Here is a 14,598-nt window from a genome sequence, read left to right on the forward strand (position 1 = left end):
CTGAGAGCTTCCTTAAGAGCCAGGTGCCGACTGCTATTGGGCTTAGCTCATCGGCTCCTTTGTCTTCGACTCCGGAGAAGAGAGAAGAAAGGCTGGCGAGCTACCGGGACCCAAGCTCCCAGCCCCGTGACTTGGCTTCTCTTCCCACAGAGAAGGACCACAGGCCCGGTCCACGGACTGCCAGGGCGTCGCAGACTTCGCCGTCAGTCCCTGTCCCATGACTCCGTTCTTCCACATGGGGGCAGTATGGTGCCAACATTGCGTTCCATTGGCGCTTCCAGTGCTCTCTCAGTGTTCTAAAGTTGCTTCCCCTGGTAACCTTCCCGCTCGAAGGCGGCTCCTGTGGCAGGCAACATTGCTCTCTAAGATTGTAAGGCCCTTCCACCTGTAACTTTGTGTTCGAAGGCTCTTTCGAAACCAGGACTACCCTGGCTCGGACGTCGTCGGTCCGTCCTCGGAAGATCCCTTCTAGACCACGGGATGTCGCTGAATCCAAAAGGGAAGCCCTCAGCATCTTCCGTCCCTGTCCTATTCCCAGCTGAACTACCTGGCCGAGGAGTTCGGAGAGCCCGAGGCTCCTGACTCCATCCGTCAGTAAATGTCCTTTGCCAGGCGGCCCAGGTAGCCCACTTGCTGCCCCGTTGCCCCATGCACTCCCCAGCCGCTGGAACGCAGTGGCAGCGCCCCTCTCTTCCAGTACTCAATTGAGCGCTCTGCCGCCCAGCTCCAATCGCCACCATCGGGTCCCCTGTTCCCAACCCTCCCGCCCCGCCTCGCCCCGCCCCGCCCCGCTCCTCCCGGGAATGGCCCGTCGGGGCCCCGCCTCTCTCAGGTTGCTGAGTGCGTGTGGGGAGGGGGGCAGGCTCTCCGCCCCTTCCCTCTCTGGCCCGACCGCTTTTAGAGACCTCGGGTTTCCATAGCGATCTTAACAGCCCGCACCTCTCAATCACTCTCCCCCGGGGCCAGCTCTAGGAACAATACTTTGGAGGCCGAGGACAGGGAGCTGGGAGGAGCCGAGGGCGGGCTGGAGGTGGGAAGGGGGTTGTTCCAGACCGGGTGGGAGGGCAGAGGAGGCGGGGGGTCTGCGAAGAAGTCACCGGGGGCCCGGAAGAGCAGGTCACTTGGCCGCCCGCTCTGAGTTCTCAAAGAAAGGAGCACCAGGCGCCCAACTAATACCCCAGGAGGCCTGGGCTGAGACCCGAGGGAGGCCGGGGGGAGGGTCAGTCGGCCCGCCTTTGCCCGCCCCGCCCCGCCCCGTCCTACTCCGCCCCGCTCCACTCCGGGCCCCGAGGGCTTCCCACACTAGCTGGCTAAGATCGCTTGGCTGCTTGCTCGCCGGGGCTGGGCCATGTGAGCCTGAGAGCCCGAGCCCGGACCCGGAGGCACAGAGAAGCCGAGCACTCGGTCCCCAGCGCACAGCGACTACTCCTCGGCTCTGCTGCTGCTCTCTCGACTGCCAGCTCCCTCGCAGACGCTACCCTCCTGCACTGACTCCTACGATCTCTGTCTGGGCAGCCCCGGCACCTTCCTTTCCTCTCCCCCCTTCCCCGGCCGGGCCGAACGGGGATCGGGCACCGGTTTCGGGGCCCCAGACGCGGTTTTCTAGCCTTCCCGGGGGAGGCACCCAGAAGCCATCTTGGAAGCAACTTGGAGGCAAGTTTTGGTTGGCGCGGCCAGAGCGGCGGGGTCGGGAGGAGGCTGGTGCTCGCGCCTGGGCCCCGGCGGGCTGGGAGCGGAGCCCGGGGTCCCCGCCTCCCCGCGCCGCCGGGGCCGGCCGCATGAGGAGCCTGGCGGGCGGCCGTGGCGGGTGCATGGATTGGGGCTCGCGGTCATGGCGCCGCGGCCTCTGCCGCCGGGCCCCCAGATGCTTCTGCGTTCCCTCCTCTTGCTCGGGGGCAGCGCCCTGCTTGTCCCGGTCCTGCTGCCCGCGGCCGAGGCTACCGCCGCGGCCGCCCGTGGCCCCTGGCTGAGGGCTCTGGCCCTGGGGCCCGCCTGGAGATACGCGCTGAACTGGGACCGCACGGCCCCCGAGCTGCGGCCGCTGCTGAAGTTGAGCCCCGACGGGCGTCTGCGGCTGGCCGGGGGCGGACCTAGGCTGTGGGACTGTGAACTGCAGCTGCACGTGGACATCTTCTCCCGCCGCTCTCCGACGGTGCTGACGGTAGCCCTGACTGTGGCTGCGCCGCCGGGCTGGGGCTGCTCGGGCGGGCAGCGAAGAGGCGGCTCCGCCAGGGAACCAGAGCGCATCCCAGACCTGGCAGCCCGCACAGTCCTGGGAGCGAGCCCGGGCCCCGCCTCCTCCTCCTCCTCCTCGTCTGCCCCTCTGTGCTTCCCGGACCCCGGGGGAGGAGGGCGCGGCTCCGACGAGCTGCAGGCTGCCCTGGAGGCCCTGACCAGTTTCCCGGACTGCAGGTGCGCCCAAAGCTTCAGCGCTGGCGCTGGCGGGGAGGATGGGAGCGGCGGAGGCTGCCACAGCCGGCCCGCCTTCCCCCTCCAGCCCATCTGCCTGGAGCCGGGGGCCACAGCCCGCCTGCGCCTGCTGTGTGCTCCCAGGCCAGTCCGGGGCCCAGGAGCGTGGCAGCCGGGGAGGCCGCTCCTGCGAAGGGGCCCCGAGATCCTGCTGGAGCTGACTCTGGAGACCTCAGGGACCCTCCCTTCGGGGGCCAGGAGGGCCAGGAGAGGAGCCTCCGGGAGCACCAGCCCTCAGTTCCAGCTTCCCAGCTACCATGTGTCCGTGCCCGAGAACGAGCCGGCTGGCACTCCTGTGATCGAACTCCGCGCCCAGGACCCCGACGAGGGCGAGGCCGGCCGTCTGACCTACCAGATGGAGGCGCTGTTTGACGAGCGCTCCATTGGTTTCTTCCACATCGATTCCGACACTGGAGCCATCAGCAACAGCCGGCCCCTGGACCGGGAGACCAAAGATACCCACGTCCTGAAAGTGACCGCAGTGGACCACGGATCCCCGCAGCGCTCCGGGGCCACCTACCTCACGGTGACGGTGAGCGACACCAACGACCACAGCCCCGTCTTTGAGCAGGTCGAGTACAGGGAGACTGTCCGGGAGAACCTGGAGGTGGGGTACGAGGTGTTGACCATCAGGGCCACGGACGGCGATGCCCCATCCAACGCCAACATGCGGTACCGACTGCTGGAGGGGGCCGACGGGGCCTTCAAGATCGATCCCCGCACCGGGGTGGTCAGGACTCGCTCTGTGGTGGACCGAGAAGAAGTGGCCGAGTACCAACTCTTGGTGGAGGCCAACGACCAGGGCCTCAATCCCGGGCCTCGCAGCGCCACGGCCACTGTTCGGATCCTGGTGGAGGATGAGAATGACAACTACCCGCAGTTCAGCGAGAAGCGCTACGTGGTCCAGGTGCCCGAAGATGTGGCCGTCAACACGGCCATCCTGCGAGTCCAGGCCACCGACCAGGACCAAGGGCAGAACGCGGCCTTGCACTACAGCATCGTCAGCGGCAACCTGAAGGGCCAGTTTTATCTGCACTCCCTGAGTGGGGGCCTGGATGTCATCAACCCCCTGGACTATGAGGCGATCCGGGAGTACACCCTGCGCATCAAGGCCCAGGATGGGGGCCGGCCGCCTCTCATCAACTCCTCCGGCCTGGTCAACGTCCAGGTGCTGGACGTCAACGACAACGCGCCCATCTTTGTGAGCAGCCCCTTCCAGGCCGCCGTGCTGGAGAACGTGCCGCTGGGCCACTCGGTTCTGCATATCCAGGCCATCGACGCGGACTCCGGAGAGAACGCGCGGCTGCACTATCGCCTGGTGGATGTGGCTGCCGGGGCGGGCGCCGCGGCGGACCACGGCCTTCCGGCCAGGGACGGTTTCCCCTTCCAGATCCACAACAGCTCGGGCTGGATCACGGTGTGCGCCGAGCTGGATCGCGAGGAGGCGGAGCACTACAGCTTCGGGGTGGAGGCCGTGGACCACGGCTCCCCGGCCATGAGCTCCTCGGCCAGCGTGGCCATCACGGTGCTGGACGTGAACGACAACGACCCCGCCTTCACCCAGCCCGTGTACGAGCTCCGCCTGAACGAGGACGCGGCCGTGGGCAGCAGCGTCCTGACCCTGCGGGCCCGGGACCGGGACGCCAACAGCGTCATCACCTACCAGCTGAGCAGCGGCAACACGCGCAACCGCTTCGCCCTGAGCAGCCAGAGCGGCGGAGGCCTCATCACCCTGGCGCTGCCCCTGGACTACAAGCAGGAGAGGCAGTACGTGCTGGGCGTGACGGCCTCGGACGGCACGCGCTCGCACACGGCCCAGGTCTTCATCAACGTCACCGACGCCAACACGCACCGGCCCGTGTTCCAGAGCTCCCACTACACGGTGAGCGTCCGCGAGGACAAGCCCGTGGGCAGCTCCATCGCCACCATCAGCGCCACGGACGAGGACACCGGCGAGAACGCCCGCATCACCTACGTCCTCGAGGACCCGGTGCCCCAGTTCGGCATCCACCCGGACACCGGGACCCTCGTCACCCTCATGGAGCTGGACTACGAGGACCAGGCGGCCTACACCCTCGCCATCACCGCCAGGGACAACGGCATCCCCCAGAAGTCGGACACCACCTCGCTGGAGATCCTCATCGTGGACGCCAACGACAACGCGCCCCGCTTCCTGCGCGACCTCTACCAGGGCTCCGTCTTCGAGGACGCCCCGCCCTCCACCAGCGTCCTGCAGGTGTCCGCCACCGACCGAGACTCGGGCCCCAACGGCCGCCTCCTGTACACCTTCCAAGGGGGCGACGACGGCGACGGCGACTTCTACATCGAGCCCACGTCGGGCGTGATCCGCACCCAGCGCCGGCTCGATCGGGAGAACGTGGCCGTGTACAGTCTGCGGGCCCTGGCGGTGGACAGGGGCAGCCCGGCCCCGCTCAGCGCGTCCGTGGACGTCCAGGTGACCGTGCTGGATATCAACGACAACCCGCCGGTGTTCGAGCAGGACGAGCTGGAGCTGTTCGTGGAGGAGAACAGCCCGGTGGGCTCCGTGGTGGCCCGGATCCGCGCCGCCGACCCCGACGAGGGCCCCAACGCCCAGATCATGTACCAGATCGTGGAGGGCAACGTGCCCGAGGTCTTCCAGCTGGACCTGCTGAGCGGGGACCTGCGGGCCCTGGCGGAGCTGGACTTCGAGCGCCGGCGGGACTACGTGCTGGTGGTGCAGGCCACGTCGGCGCCCCTCGTGAGCCGGGCCACGGTGCACGTCCGCCTGCTGGACCAGAACGACAACCCCCCCGTGCTCCCCGACTTCCAGGTCCTCTTCAACAACTACGTGAGCAACAAGTCCAACAGCTTCCCCGCCGGCGTCATCGGCCGCATCCCGGCCCACGACCCCGACCTCTCGGACGGCCTCAACTACACCTTCCTGCGGGGCAACGAGCTGAACCTCCTCCTGCTCAACCCCGACACCGGCGAGCTGCAGCTCAGCCGAGACCTGGACAACAACCGGCCCCTGGAGGCCCTCATGGAGGTGTCTGTGTCAGGTAAGAACCCGCCGGCGCGGGGCCGGGGGAGGGCAGGAGGAAGGGCCTCCGGGCTCCCCCGTTACTGGCTGGGCCCTCTGGGAGGGGGGCAGGAAGAGCCCCGCCGTCCTCCCCTGCGTCTAAGCATGAGCGGGTGTCCTGGGAGTGTCCTGGGAAGGGAGCCTTCGAGGTCCGCCCCAGGTTCCTGTCCCCCTCTGTGTCCCAAGAGATCACAGGGGGCACCCCGGCTCCTGAACAGAGGGGGCTCCCAGTCAGCCAATCTGTCAGTCACCTGCTGGGGATGCAGAGAAAAGATGCCGCCATTCTAGCCCTCAAAGACGGAACTCCGCTTTCTATCTCTGCCACCTTCCTTAAGCCTCAGCTTTCCCATCTGCAAAATGGGTGTCATCAGCTTGGGCACTTCAGTAAACAGCCTGTCTGGAATGAATGGGAACGATGATGATGATGACGATGTTGCTCAAGGGCCCTTCCCCTTTGTCCAGTAATTATCCTACCTGAGGAGACAGGGCAGGGGTGCTCATTATGCCCATTCTGCAGCTGAGGAAATGGAGGCATCCAGTGGTAAAATAACTTTCTCTGGGTCCCCTAGCTCATTAGTGCTGGGGTGAGATGGGAGCCTAGTTCCTCAGGCTCCTTCCCAAACTCCAGGCACTCCGAGGAAGGAGGGCCATTGCAGGTGTTTGAATAGAACAGCAGGGAGAGGCCACGGAGAACACTTAGGGTTTGGGCTCAGAGATCAAATCCTACCTTTGCTGTTTTCTAGCTGGGTGACCTGGGCCAGGCCCTGCTCCACTTTCCAAGCTTCCCTTGACTTGAATGAGGTCATGTTGAATCCCCCATCCCTCCCAGACAGACCTTTATCCCTGGGAAGCTACAATGGCTGACAGGCCCTGGGGAAGATGGGGCAGGAGGAAAGGGAAGACTGCATTAGTGGGGAGCCAAGCGCCCCAAGCTGAGGATGTTGCTCAAGGGCCCTTCCCCTTTGTCCAGTAATTATCCTACCTGAGGAGACAGGGCAGGGGTGCTCATTATGCCCATTCTGCATGGCACCTTGGCCAAAAACTGACCTCACTTAGCTGAGAGTAGAGGAAGAAAAGACCTCGAACACCAATCAGTGAATGTCCGAGCTGAGAAGCTTAGAACAAAGAAGACTGGGTGTCATGGCTTGGGGGCCTGAGAACAGGAGGTGTCAGGGCCGGGGGGTCTGAGAACAGGGGGTGTCAGGGCCGGGGGGGGCTAAGAACAGGGGATGTCAGGACTGGCAGGCCTGAGGACAGGGGGTGTCAGGACTGGGGGGCCTGAGAACAGGGGGTGTCATGGCTTGGGGGTCTGAGAACAGGGGGTGTCAGGACTGGGGGGCCTGAGAACAGAGGGTGTCAGAGCTGGGGAGCCTGAGAACAGGGGGTGTTATGGCCGGGGGGCCTGAGAATGGGGGTGTCAGAGCTGGGGGGCCTGAGAACAGGGGTTCCACATTCCCTCCCTCCCTCTCCCATCCCATGGAGAAGGCCAGAAAGCCAAGCCCCAATACCCAGAGGCACCGTCGCGCACAACAGATGTCTATATTGGTCATAAAACGTGGGCTTTTGAGGAGAAGCATAAAAGGCTGTCAGAGCCTTCCAAGGCCGGGCTTTTGCAGCCAAGGAGCCTGGGGCCCAGGAGAGAGACTTGGCCAAGGTCTCCGGGCAGCTCTAAAGGCCAGTCGGGGTGGGAGCAGGGCTGGGTGGGAGCCCCCAGGAAGCAGAGGATTAACTGCGTTCATGGGCTCCTTCCTCGGTGCCTCCGTCGGTGACACCTCTGGCTGGGCTTCTTTAGGGAGTACCTGGGAGGCCTTTGCGCCCGAGCTTGGTGACTCATTGAAGGCGGGGGGGAGGTGGCGGCGGGCCTTGGATGCGGCCTTGGGGTGGGAGAAGCAGCACAAACACAGCCAGCCTGGGGGCACTTAGCAGCTGGGCGGTCCGGAACTCGGGGGCCTCAGGACCCCTTGACATGTGTGAGGACTCGCTCCAGGGCCTTCTTTACCAGGGTTGTGGCTGTGGTTTAGGACTGGAAATGAGAGCAGCTGATACGCCGTTCTGAATGGGGGGCCCCTCCAAAAGGCTCTCCGAGCCTCCTGGGGTCCCCAGACCACGTCGACAGCTGTCTCCAGGCCTGCCCCCCATTTTAGAGACTCAGACGTAGGGGGGTCTCGGGGCCTGGACTCTGGGTTTCGTGGCTCCCCATCCCAGAATCTCAGGGCTGGACGCTGCCCGGCCTCTGTTTCCTGCAGCCTTGAGGGCCCTTCGGTGCCCGTGCGGGGGTGCCTTGGGACATTCCGAGGCCGGAGAGGCTGTCCAACATAGAACCTGCCCGGAAGCTTCTCTCCGAGTGGCGTCCCTTGAGTCGAGCCCTAGAGTCCAGCCCTGCTCCTCGCGGACCCTCGGCCCGCTCAGGCACCCTCCGGGGCCCTCGTGGACTCTGGTGCGGATGAGGCGTAGCGTGTGGCGTGGACGTGTCCGTTCAGTCTTGGTGTGTTCCCAGAGCATCTTCTCTGCGCCTCCCCCACCTTATATGGAGCCCCCAGGAGCAAGGCGAGGCCTCAGTGAGAGGGAGGCGGGGGAGGCCGCCAGGCCCATTGTGGGCTCCCCCACGTGGACCAGGACGGGGCTCTATGTGTCCCCGGCCTTTGTGGGGTACAGAAAGAGGAGGAGCCTTTGGGCTGCTTGTTCTGCTCCGGCGACGTCCGAGGGAGGCCCTCCTGGAGGGACAGGGTTCATTCCAACTGCCCATCCGAGGGGCCGGCTCCATCTGCCGCCATCAGCAGTGGAGTCTAAGAACCTGAGTTCAAATGCTGCGTCTGCCCGTGACTAGCTGTGTGGCCTTGGCACGTTCTCCTGTCTGGGACTCGGTTTCCCACTCTGTAAATGTTGGCTTCGATGGCCTCCGAGCTTCCTTCTGGCTTCTTTGGTGCAGGATGAAGGGGAGAGGAGTGGGATGGGGAGGAGGACGAAGGCGGCCGTCCGGGAGAGCTCGCTGGCCTTGGACCAAGCGGGAGTTCTGCTCTGGGGACCTCACGGCCCGCGTGATCTTCCTCGCCCTCTTCAGGACGCCTGTGCGGTGGAGCCTCTCTGGTGCGGCTGGTTGTCCTCAGATACAGTCCAGCACTTGTAACCGCAGCCAGAAGTGTCACAAGACTTCCTCCGGGTCCCCGATAGCCCCTCCAGGGAGGGACAGAAAGTCCAGGAAACCTTCACTTGGGAGCTGTCAGGACCGGGATTCTGCCAAGTCCAGGGCTCCATCTGCTCATCCGCGCTGCCTCTCGGTGGAAAGCCTCACCCTGGGGGCGCTGGACAGGAAGGAGGAGACCCTCACGGCTGGGAAAAGGCCGGGCCACAGAGCCGAGATTCTTTACCCTCGGGCGGCCCAGAGGCGCTCTTCACTTCAGGCATGGGCTCTACTCGACCACCTCAGGACCCTACAGTTCTTTTTTGCCTTCTGTTTTAGAATCCGTACTAAAGGGGGCAGCTGGGTAGCTCAGTGGATGGAGATCCAGGCCTAGAGACGGGAGGGAGGTCCTGGGTTCAAATCTGGCCTCAGACACGTCCCAGCGGTGTGACCCTGGGCAAGTCACTTGACCCCCGTTGCCTAGCCCTTACCACTCTTCTGCCTTGGAGTCAATACACAGAATTGACTCCAAGACAGAAGGTAAGGGTTTAAAAAAAAAAAGAATCGATTTCAAGCAAAAGAACAATAAGGGCTGGGCATCTGGAATGAAGTGACTTGCCCAGGGTCACAGGGCTAGGAAAAGTCTGAAGTCAGATTTGAACCCAGGACCTCCCATCTTCAGGTCTCGTTCTCTAGCTGCTCTCTTAAGACTCTTCAGCTTTTTGAGAGATGACAAGCCTGACCTCTCACTCAAGGATAAGGTCCTGACTGCTCCCTGGACACTTCTCTTCGTCTTCATGTTGAACGTCCGATCGATGCCTTTTGTGTTATTGTCTGATATATTGTTGCACCGCCATACTCCTCCGAATCCTCCCTTGTTCCAAAGAAAACCAGTTGGGCAAAGCCAACTTATGCCGGGTGTTTGACTGCGTCTATAGCCCCTGCCTCTCTGCCAACCAGAGGGAGGGCTGTTTCATCATGTTTCTCAGGACCAAGATTGCTTGTTCCAATTCGTCAGAGTACTTGCCAAGGTTTTTTAAGAATATAAAAGTTGTGAGGCTACACGTGTGTGTGAGTAAGTGTGAGTGTGTAAGTATGTGTGTAAGTGTATTGTGTGAGTGTGTGAGAGTGAGTGTGTATGTGTGTAAGTGTGAGTGTGTAAGTATGTATGTGAGTGTATGTGTGTAAGTGTATTGTGTGAGTGTGTGAGAGTGAGTGTGTGTGTGTAAGTGTGTGTGTGTAAGTATGTATGTGAGTGTGTGTAAGTGTATTGTGTGAGTGTGTATGTATGAGTGTGTGTGTGAGTGTGTGTGAGTGAATGTGGGTGCGTATGAATGTGTGCGTGAGTGTGTGTGTGTGTGTGAGTGTGTGTGAGTGTGAGATGTATTCTGTGAGCATGTGAGTATGAGTATGGGTATGAGTGTGTGTGAGTGTGTGAGTGTGAGATGTATTCTGTGAGTATGAGTATGGGTATGAGTGTGTGTGAGTGAATGTGGGTGCGTATGAATGTGTGCGTGAGTGTGTGTGTGTGTGTGAGTGTGTGTGAGTGTGAGATGTATTCTGTGAGCATGTGAGTATGAGTATGGGTATGAGTGTGTGTGAGTGAATGTGGGTGTGTATGAGTGTGTGCGTGAGTGTGTGAGTGTGTGTGTGAGTGTTCCGCCTTTGCTGCCTTGGGCTGAATCGGGAGGGTGGGCCACCCCCCTTTCTTAGGAAAGGGCCTTTTGTTTGGAGCTCTCAATGTAAATTAGCCAACGTTGCTCCAGTGCAGGAAGTCATCCGGGTTTGTGCAGGAGCAGGTTGGGAAATCTGACTCTTGAAAGGCGTTGCGGAAAGCTTGCTGGTGACAGATGGGGCTTGCTCCCCAGCCGGCCGTGGCCAAAGCCCGGGTGCACAGGGAGCCTTGGCAGGAGGGAGAGGCTGGCTGTCGGCGGTTAGCTTCCTGGTGGCCAAGCTTCGGAGAAGCTGCCATCCCTGCCAGCGATGCAGATTCGGACAGAGGCAGATGGTATCAGACATGCAGAGTGCATGGAAAAAATCATGTTTCTTACTGGAAAGGCTGGATCCCTTGTTGTCCGTGGCCCCGGGGGAATTTCTGAAACCTCTTCTTCATTCTTGGCGCATAACTGGAGCCCAGAGGTTCCTAGGGGAAGCTTTAGGGAGCGAATGTCCGTTCGGTGGGGCGTGCTGGAGCCATGCCTAGCGGTGTGACCCTGGGCGAGTCACTTAACCCTTATTCCCTAGCCCTTGTCACTCTTCTGCCTCAGAATGGGTGCCAGCACAGATACTTAGCCAGAAGGTAGGGGTTTAAAAAAACAGCCCAGTGGGAAGAGCTCCAAGTCTGGAGTCTGGAGCCAAGCGGAGATCTCCGCTCTGCTACCTGATTGCAGCTTGGACACATGGACTTGAACAGTCAGACGGTCCCTGTCCTCAGGGAGCTTCCATTCCTTAGAGGACCGCAGCAAAGCCTCAGGCCGGGGTTGGCGGCTTCTTCAAGGTCTTGCCTCTGATGGAATCTCGTTCATTTCTGATGCTGACCCACGGGGCAGGGCTGAGGACTCGGGGTGTGCCCTAGGGAAGCCTGAGGCTCAGGGGCGGCCCCTAGGCGCAGCCCCACTGCTGTGCTAGTTGAGTGGGAGTTCATAGGCTGCTCAGAAAGGGTGGGCATTGCCCTAGGGAACGTGCAGGCAGAAAGTGGGGAGAGCCCAGGGAGGGGAGACGTGTTCTTGGGGTGCTGGATTGTGCGGGGCATGGCAGGCCGGGCAGAGCAGCCAGGAGGGAGAAGGGGGATGTGGTTGGACTGATGAGAAAGAAGGGTTTCGTGCTTGGTTCTGGGTGTACAAACATGAGAAGGGCCGTTGCCCTCGCCAGTCCCGCTCCGTCTGGGCACCGGAGGACACGAGGGGCCTGGGGAGGACTGATTCCTGCGCTGTGCCCAAGGCCAGGAATGGAGCAGGTCCTCAGGAAGGGCTAAGCTGTTTCCCCAAACAGTGGAAATTGAACCAAGTTTTCATGATTCAATTAAAAACATGTTATTGTAAACGGAGTGGAAAACAGTCCAACCAAGGGGAGGAGAGAGCCGCTTTTATCGTTCGTTCTAGATTTTGCCAGAACCGATTAAATAAATGGGTGTTGACACATCCGTGGGGTGGAGGCAGGGGGTAGCGTGGGGGAGGGAGCGCAATGGCCGCTTCTCTGACTTCTCTGGCCTCCTCTGGGCCTCTAGGCACAGTCCAGGCTCACCACCACCAGGGTCTTTCCAAGGGGCTGGGGAGGGAGCCAGGGGCTTCTCCTGCCTCGTAAGCCTTGCCCAGGCTCATTTTCATCATGCCAGTTAGCTTCTCCAGCAACTGCTAACAGGCAGCTGGTAGGCCTGCATCCTGCTGTTTATGAGCTGGGTGACTGTGGGCTGGTCACCTGATCTCTTATGCTCGGTTCCCTCCTCTATAAAGTGAAGGGCCGGATGAAGGCGATCGTTGGCTATTCTGGCCAGGGCAATTTCCCCTGAATGATGAGATTAGAAACCCGACGGCAGAAGCCAAGGGGTGAGCCGGGCCAAGGGGAGTGCAAGCAAGCGTGTCAAGAGCTTGTTGCAGGAGTCCGGCTGAGAATGGGAGGGGAGGTGGGGGATGAGAGCTGCTAGGAACAGGATGATGGAGTTTGGAGGGTCATCAAGCCATCAGAGAGAGAGAGAGCGAAGTGTAGAGAATGAGAGAGAGGAAATGAGCGCAGGGGCAAGTGGATGGAGGATGGGAAGGGATGGGATTGGAGGAAGGGCAGCAGTAGGAGATCTGCTCGTATTTTCCAGTTTTTGACTATTTCTTCTTGTATTTGGGGCCAGAAACATCATTCCCTTTTTTGTGGTCTTTTTGAAAGGCCCGTTTTATTGCCTTTGGTTCTCTGGCTCTGGCTGTGAATGCGAAGAAGACAGCCCGGAAACACCCAGCGACTGAAACCAGGAATCTCCGGGTTTCAGGGCCAGTCAGCAAACTGCTGGAGGCTGCCCAGAGCAGCCAGCAGCCTTTGAGACCGGAGGACCTGGGTTGAGTCTCGCCCCAGACACATACTAGCCGGATAGTACACAGGAGATGCTCCAGGATTGCTGGAGGGAATTTCCCAGCCTGATCAAATCCAAGAACAAAACAGGCAAAATGTACTGGATGATCTCTAAGAACCCTTCAAGCTCTAAAATCCCATCACTGGATCATAGGCTTCCTCAGACTCAAAGGCCAGCAATCCAATCCATCCATACTGGGTTAAGAATTTCTTCCAAAGTATCACTGACTCTAACCGAATATACTCAGATGGTATACAAACACAACTAGAAATTACTCATTTACAGAAATAAACAAAGAGGAGAGAGTGAGCACATTGAGGGTCAGGTCTAGAGATGGGAGGTCTTTTTTTTTTTTTAAGAAATAAAGATGAGTCATTGGAAGGAGAGTCACTGCTCATGGTTGGGCTGTGCCAATACATTTAAACATGACAGAAGTCCCTAAATTAAGGAGTGTGAGAGAAAGCTTGTGTTTCTGGGGTGTTTGGGAATGGGCTACTGTTTCCTTCTTAAATCCTATAATTTAGGTATTTAGACATAGAGTGAGAGACAAAAGGGATCCTAAAGGGTGTTTGGTCCAAACCCCAGATTTTATAGAGGAAGAAACTAATGAGGTGAGTCAAGGGACTTGCCCAACATCGCACAGGTAACATGTGCCATGCCAATCACTCTGGAACTTTACTTTTTTTTTAAACCCTTACTTTTCATCTTGGAATTTATACTGGGTATAAGGCCATAATTTATACTGGTTCAAAGGCAGGAAGAGTGGTCAGGGCTAGGCAATGGGGGTTAAGTGACTTTGCTAGGAAGTGTCTGATGCTAGATTCGAACCCAGGACCTTTCCTCTCTCAGCCTGGTTCTCGGTCTACCCAGCCCCTTAGCGGCACCCTCACCTGATATAACTTAACAAAACAATAACAATTCATTCGGAGGAAAGTCTAGAATCTCAAAGGCAGTCGTGGGAGAAGAGAAGCCCGAATGAAGAGCCCTTGGGATGTGCTGAACTTGAGCCGGACAAAGCCTCCATCGTTACCGTCTGTCTGTGTGCCATTCTCTTTTCTGAGTGGGCTGGGCTGGGGCCACTTTCTGAGCCGGAACCACTGAGGCACGAGGATGCTTCGGAGGCCACAGATTTAGCCCATCCGCTGGTCGGCCCCCCAGACTCTTCTGTGGTCCTGGCCACGGGGCAGCTCGGGGGCCTTTGGGGACGAGGTTGCGTTTTGCTCCTCGCTGGGTGCTTCACAGGCTTCCTGGCGCCCCGGGGATGCTCAGCTGGAGGGGCTGTTGGGGTTTATAAGGAGAATAAGCTGTGCCCCCCTCGGGGCAGGAATCCACAGCCTTTCCCGCCCCAGAACCGTCTAAGGCTTCCTTGAATGTTTCCCCCAGTTATCACTGGAGAGAGGATGGAAAATCCTGGAGGTCAGCCTCCATGGGCTTATAGGTCAGGGGTGTGGCGGCGGCGATGGTGTGTGTGCGTGTGTGCGCGTGCACACGTGAGTGTGCATTTGTGATATTTGGCAAAGGAAGCCCCGGCCAGGCCCCTAACCAGCCAATCAGCCTTGAGCAGCTGGGTGCCTGGCGGTCCTAGGTGCCAGGGTTCAAAAGCAGGCCAAGCCAAGCCCGGCCCTCAGGAAGCCTCCTGGCTGAGCCCAGGGGCCGCGGGGCCTACCGGAAGCCCTTCCTCCTTGCCTTCCTGGCTGGAACATTTCTCTCCTAAACGTACCTTCTGCCTCATTGTATCCGGGCTGAGCAGCCAGAAGTCCCAGCATGCCCATGGAGGAGCCGAGGGCTGTCCATAGGCCCGGAGAAGCCGGAGGCCGTCCATCAGAGGCCCAGGGAGGCCATCTCAAGGCCGGGATGTTCCCCCAGGCCTCTGGACTCCAAGTCCAGGAT

General features: G+C 60.3%; 1 protein-coding gene across 4 annotated transcripts in view; it reads left to right on the forward strand.

Moving 5' to 3' along the window:
- The first annotated feature begins 1,091 nt into the window (after nucleotides 1-1,091).
- Nucleotides 1,092-14,598, forward strand: part of CELSR1 (cadherin EGF LAG seven-pass G-type receptor 1) — a 136,022-nt gene continuing 122,515 nt past the window's right edge. For all 4 annotated transcript variants that reach the window (XM_056797609.1, XM_056797611.1, XM_056797610.1 and 1 more), the window contains exon 1: nucleotides 1,092-5,510. In XM_056797609.1, coding sequence (XP_056653587.1) covers nucleotides 1,832-5,510 — 3,679 coding nt within the window. In that variant the 5' untranslated portion in view covers nucleotides 1,092-1,831. The remainder of the gene's footprint in view (nucleotides 5,511-14,598) is intronic.

Source organism: Monodelphis domestica, chromosome 5 (genome assembly GCF_027887165.1).
Source record: "Monodelphis domestica isolate mMonDom1 chromosome 5, mMonDom1.pri, whole genome shotgun sequence".
NCBI classification, from domain to species: Eukaryota; Metazoa; Chordata; class Mammalia; order Didelphimorphia; family Didelphidae; genus Monodelphis; species Monodelphis domestica.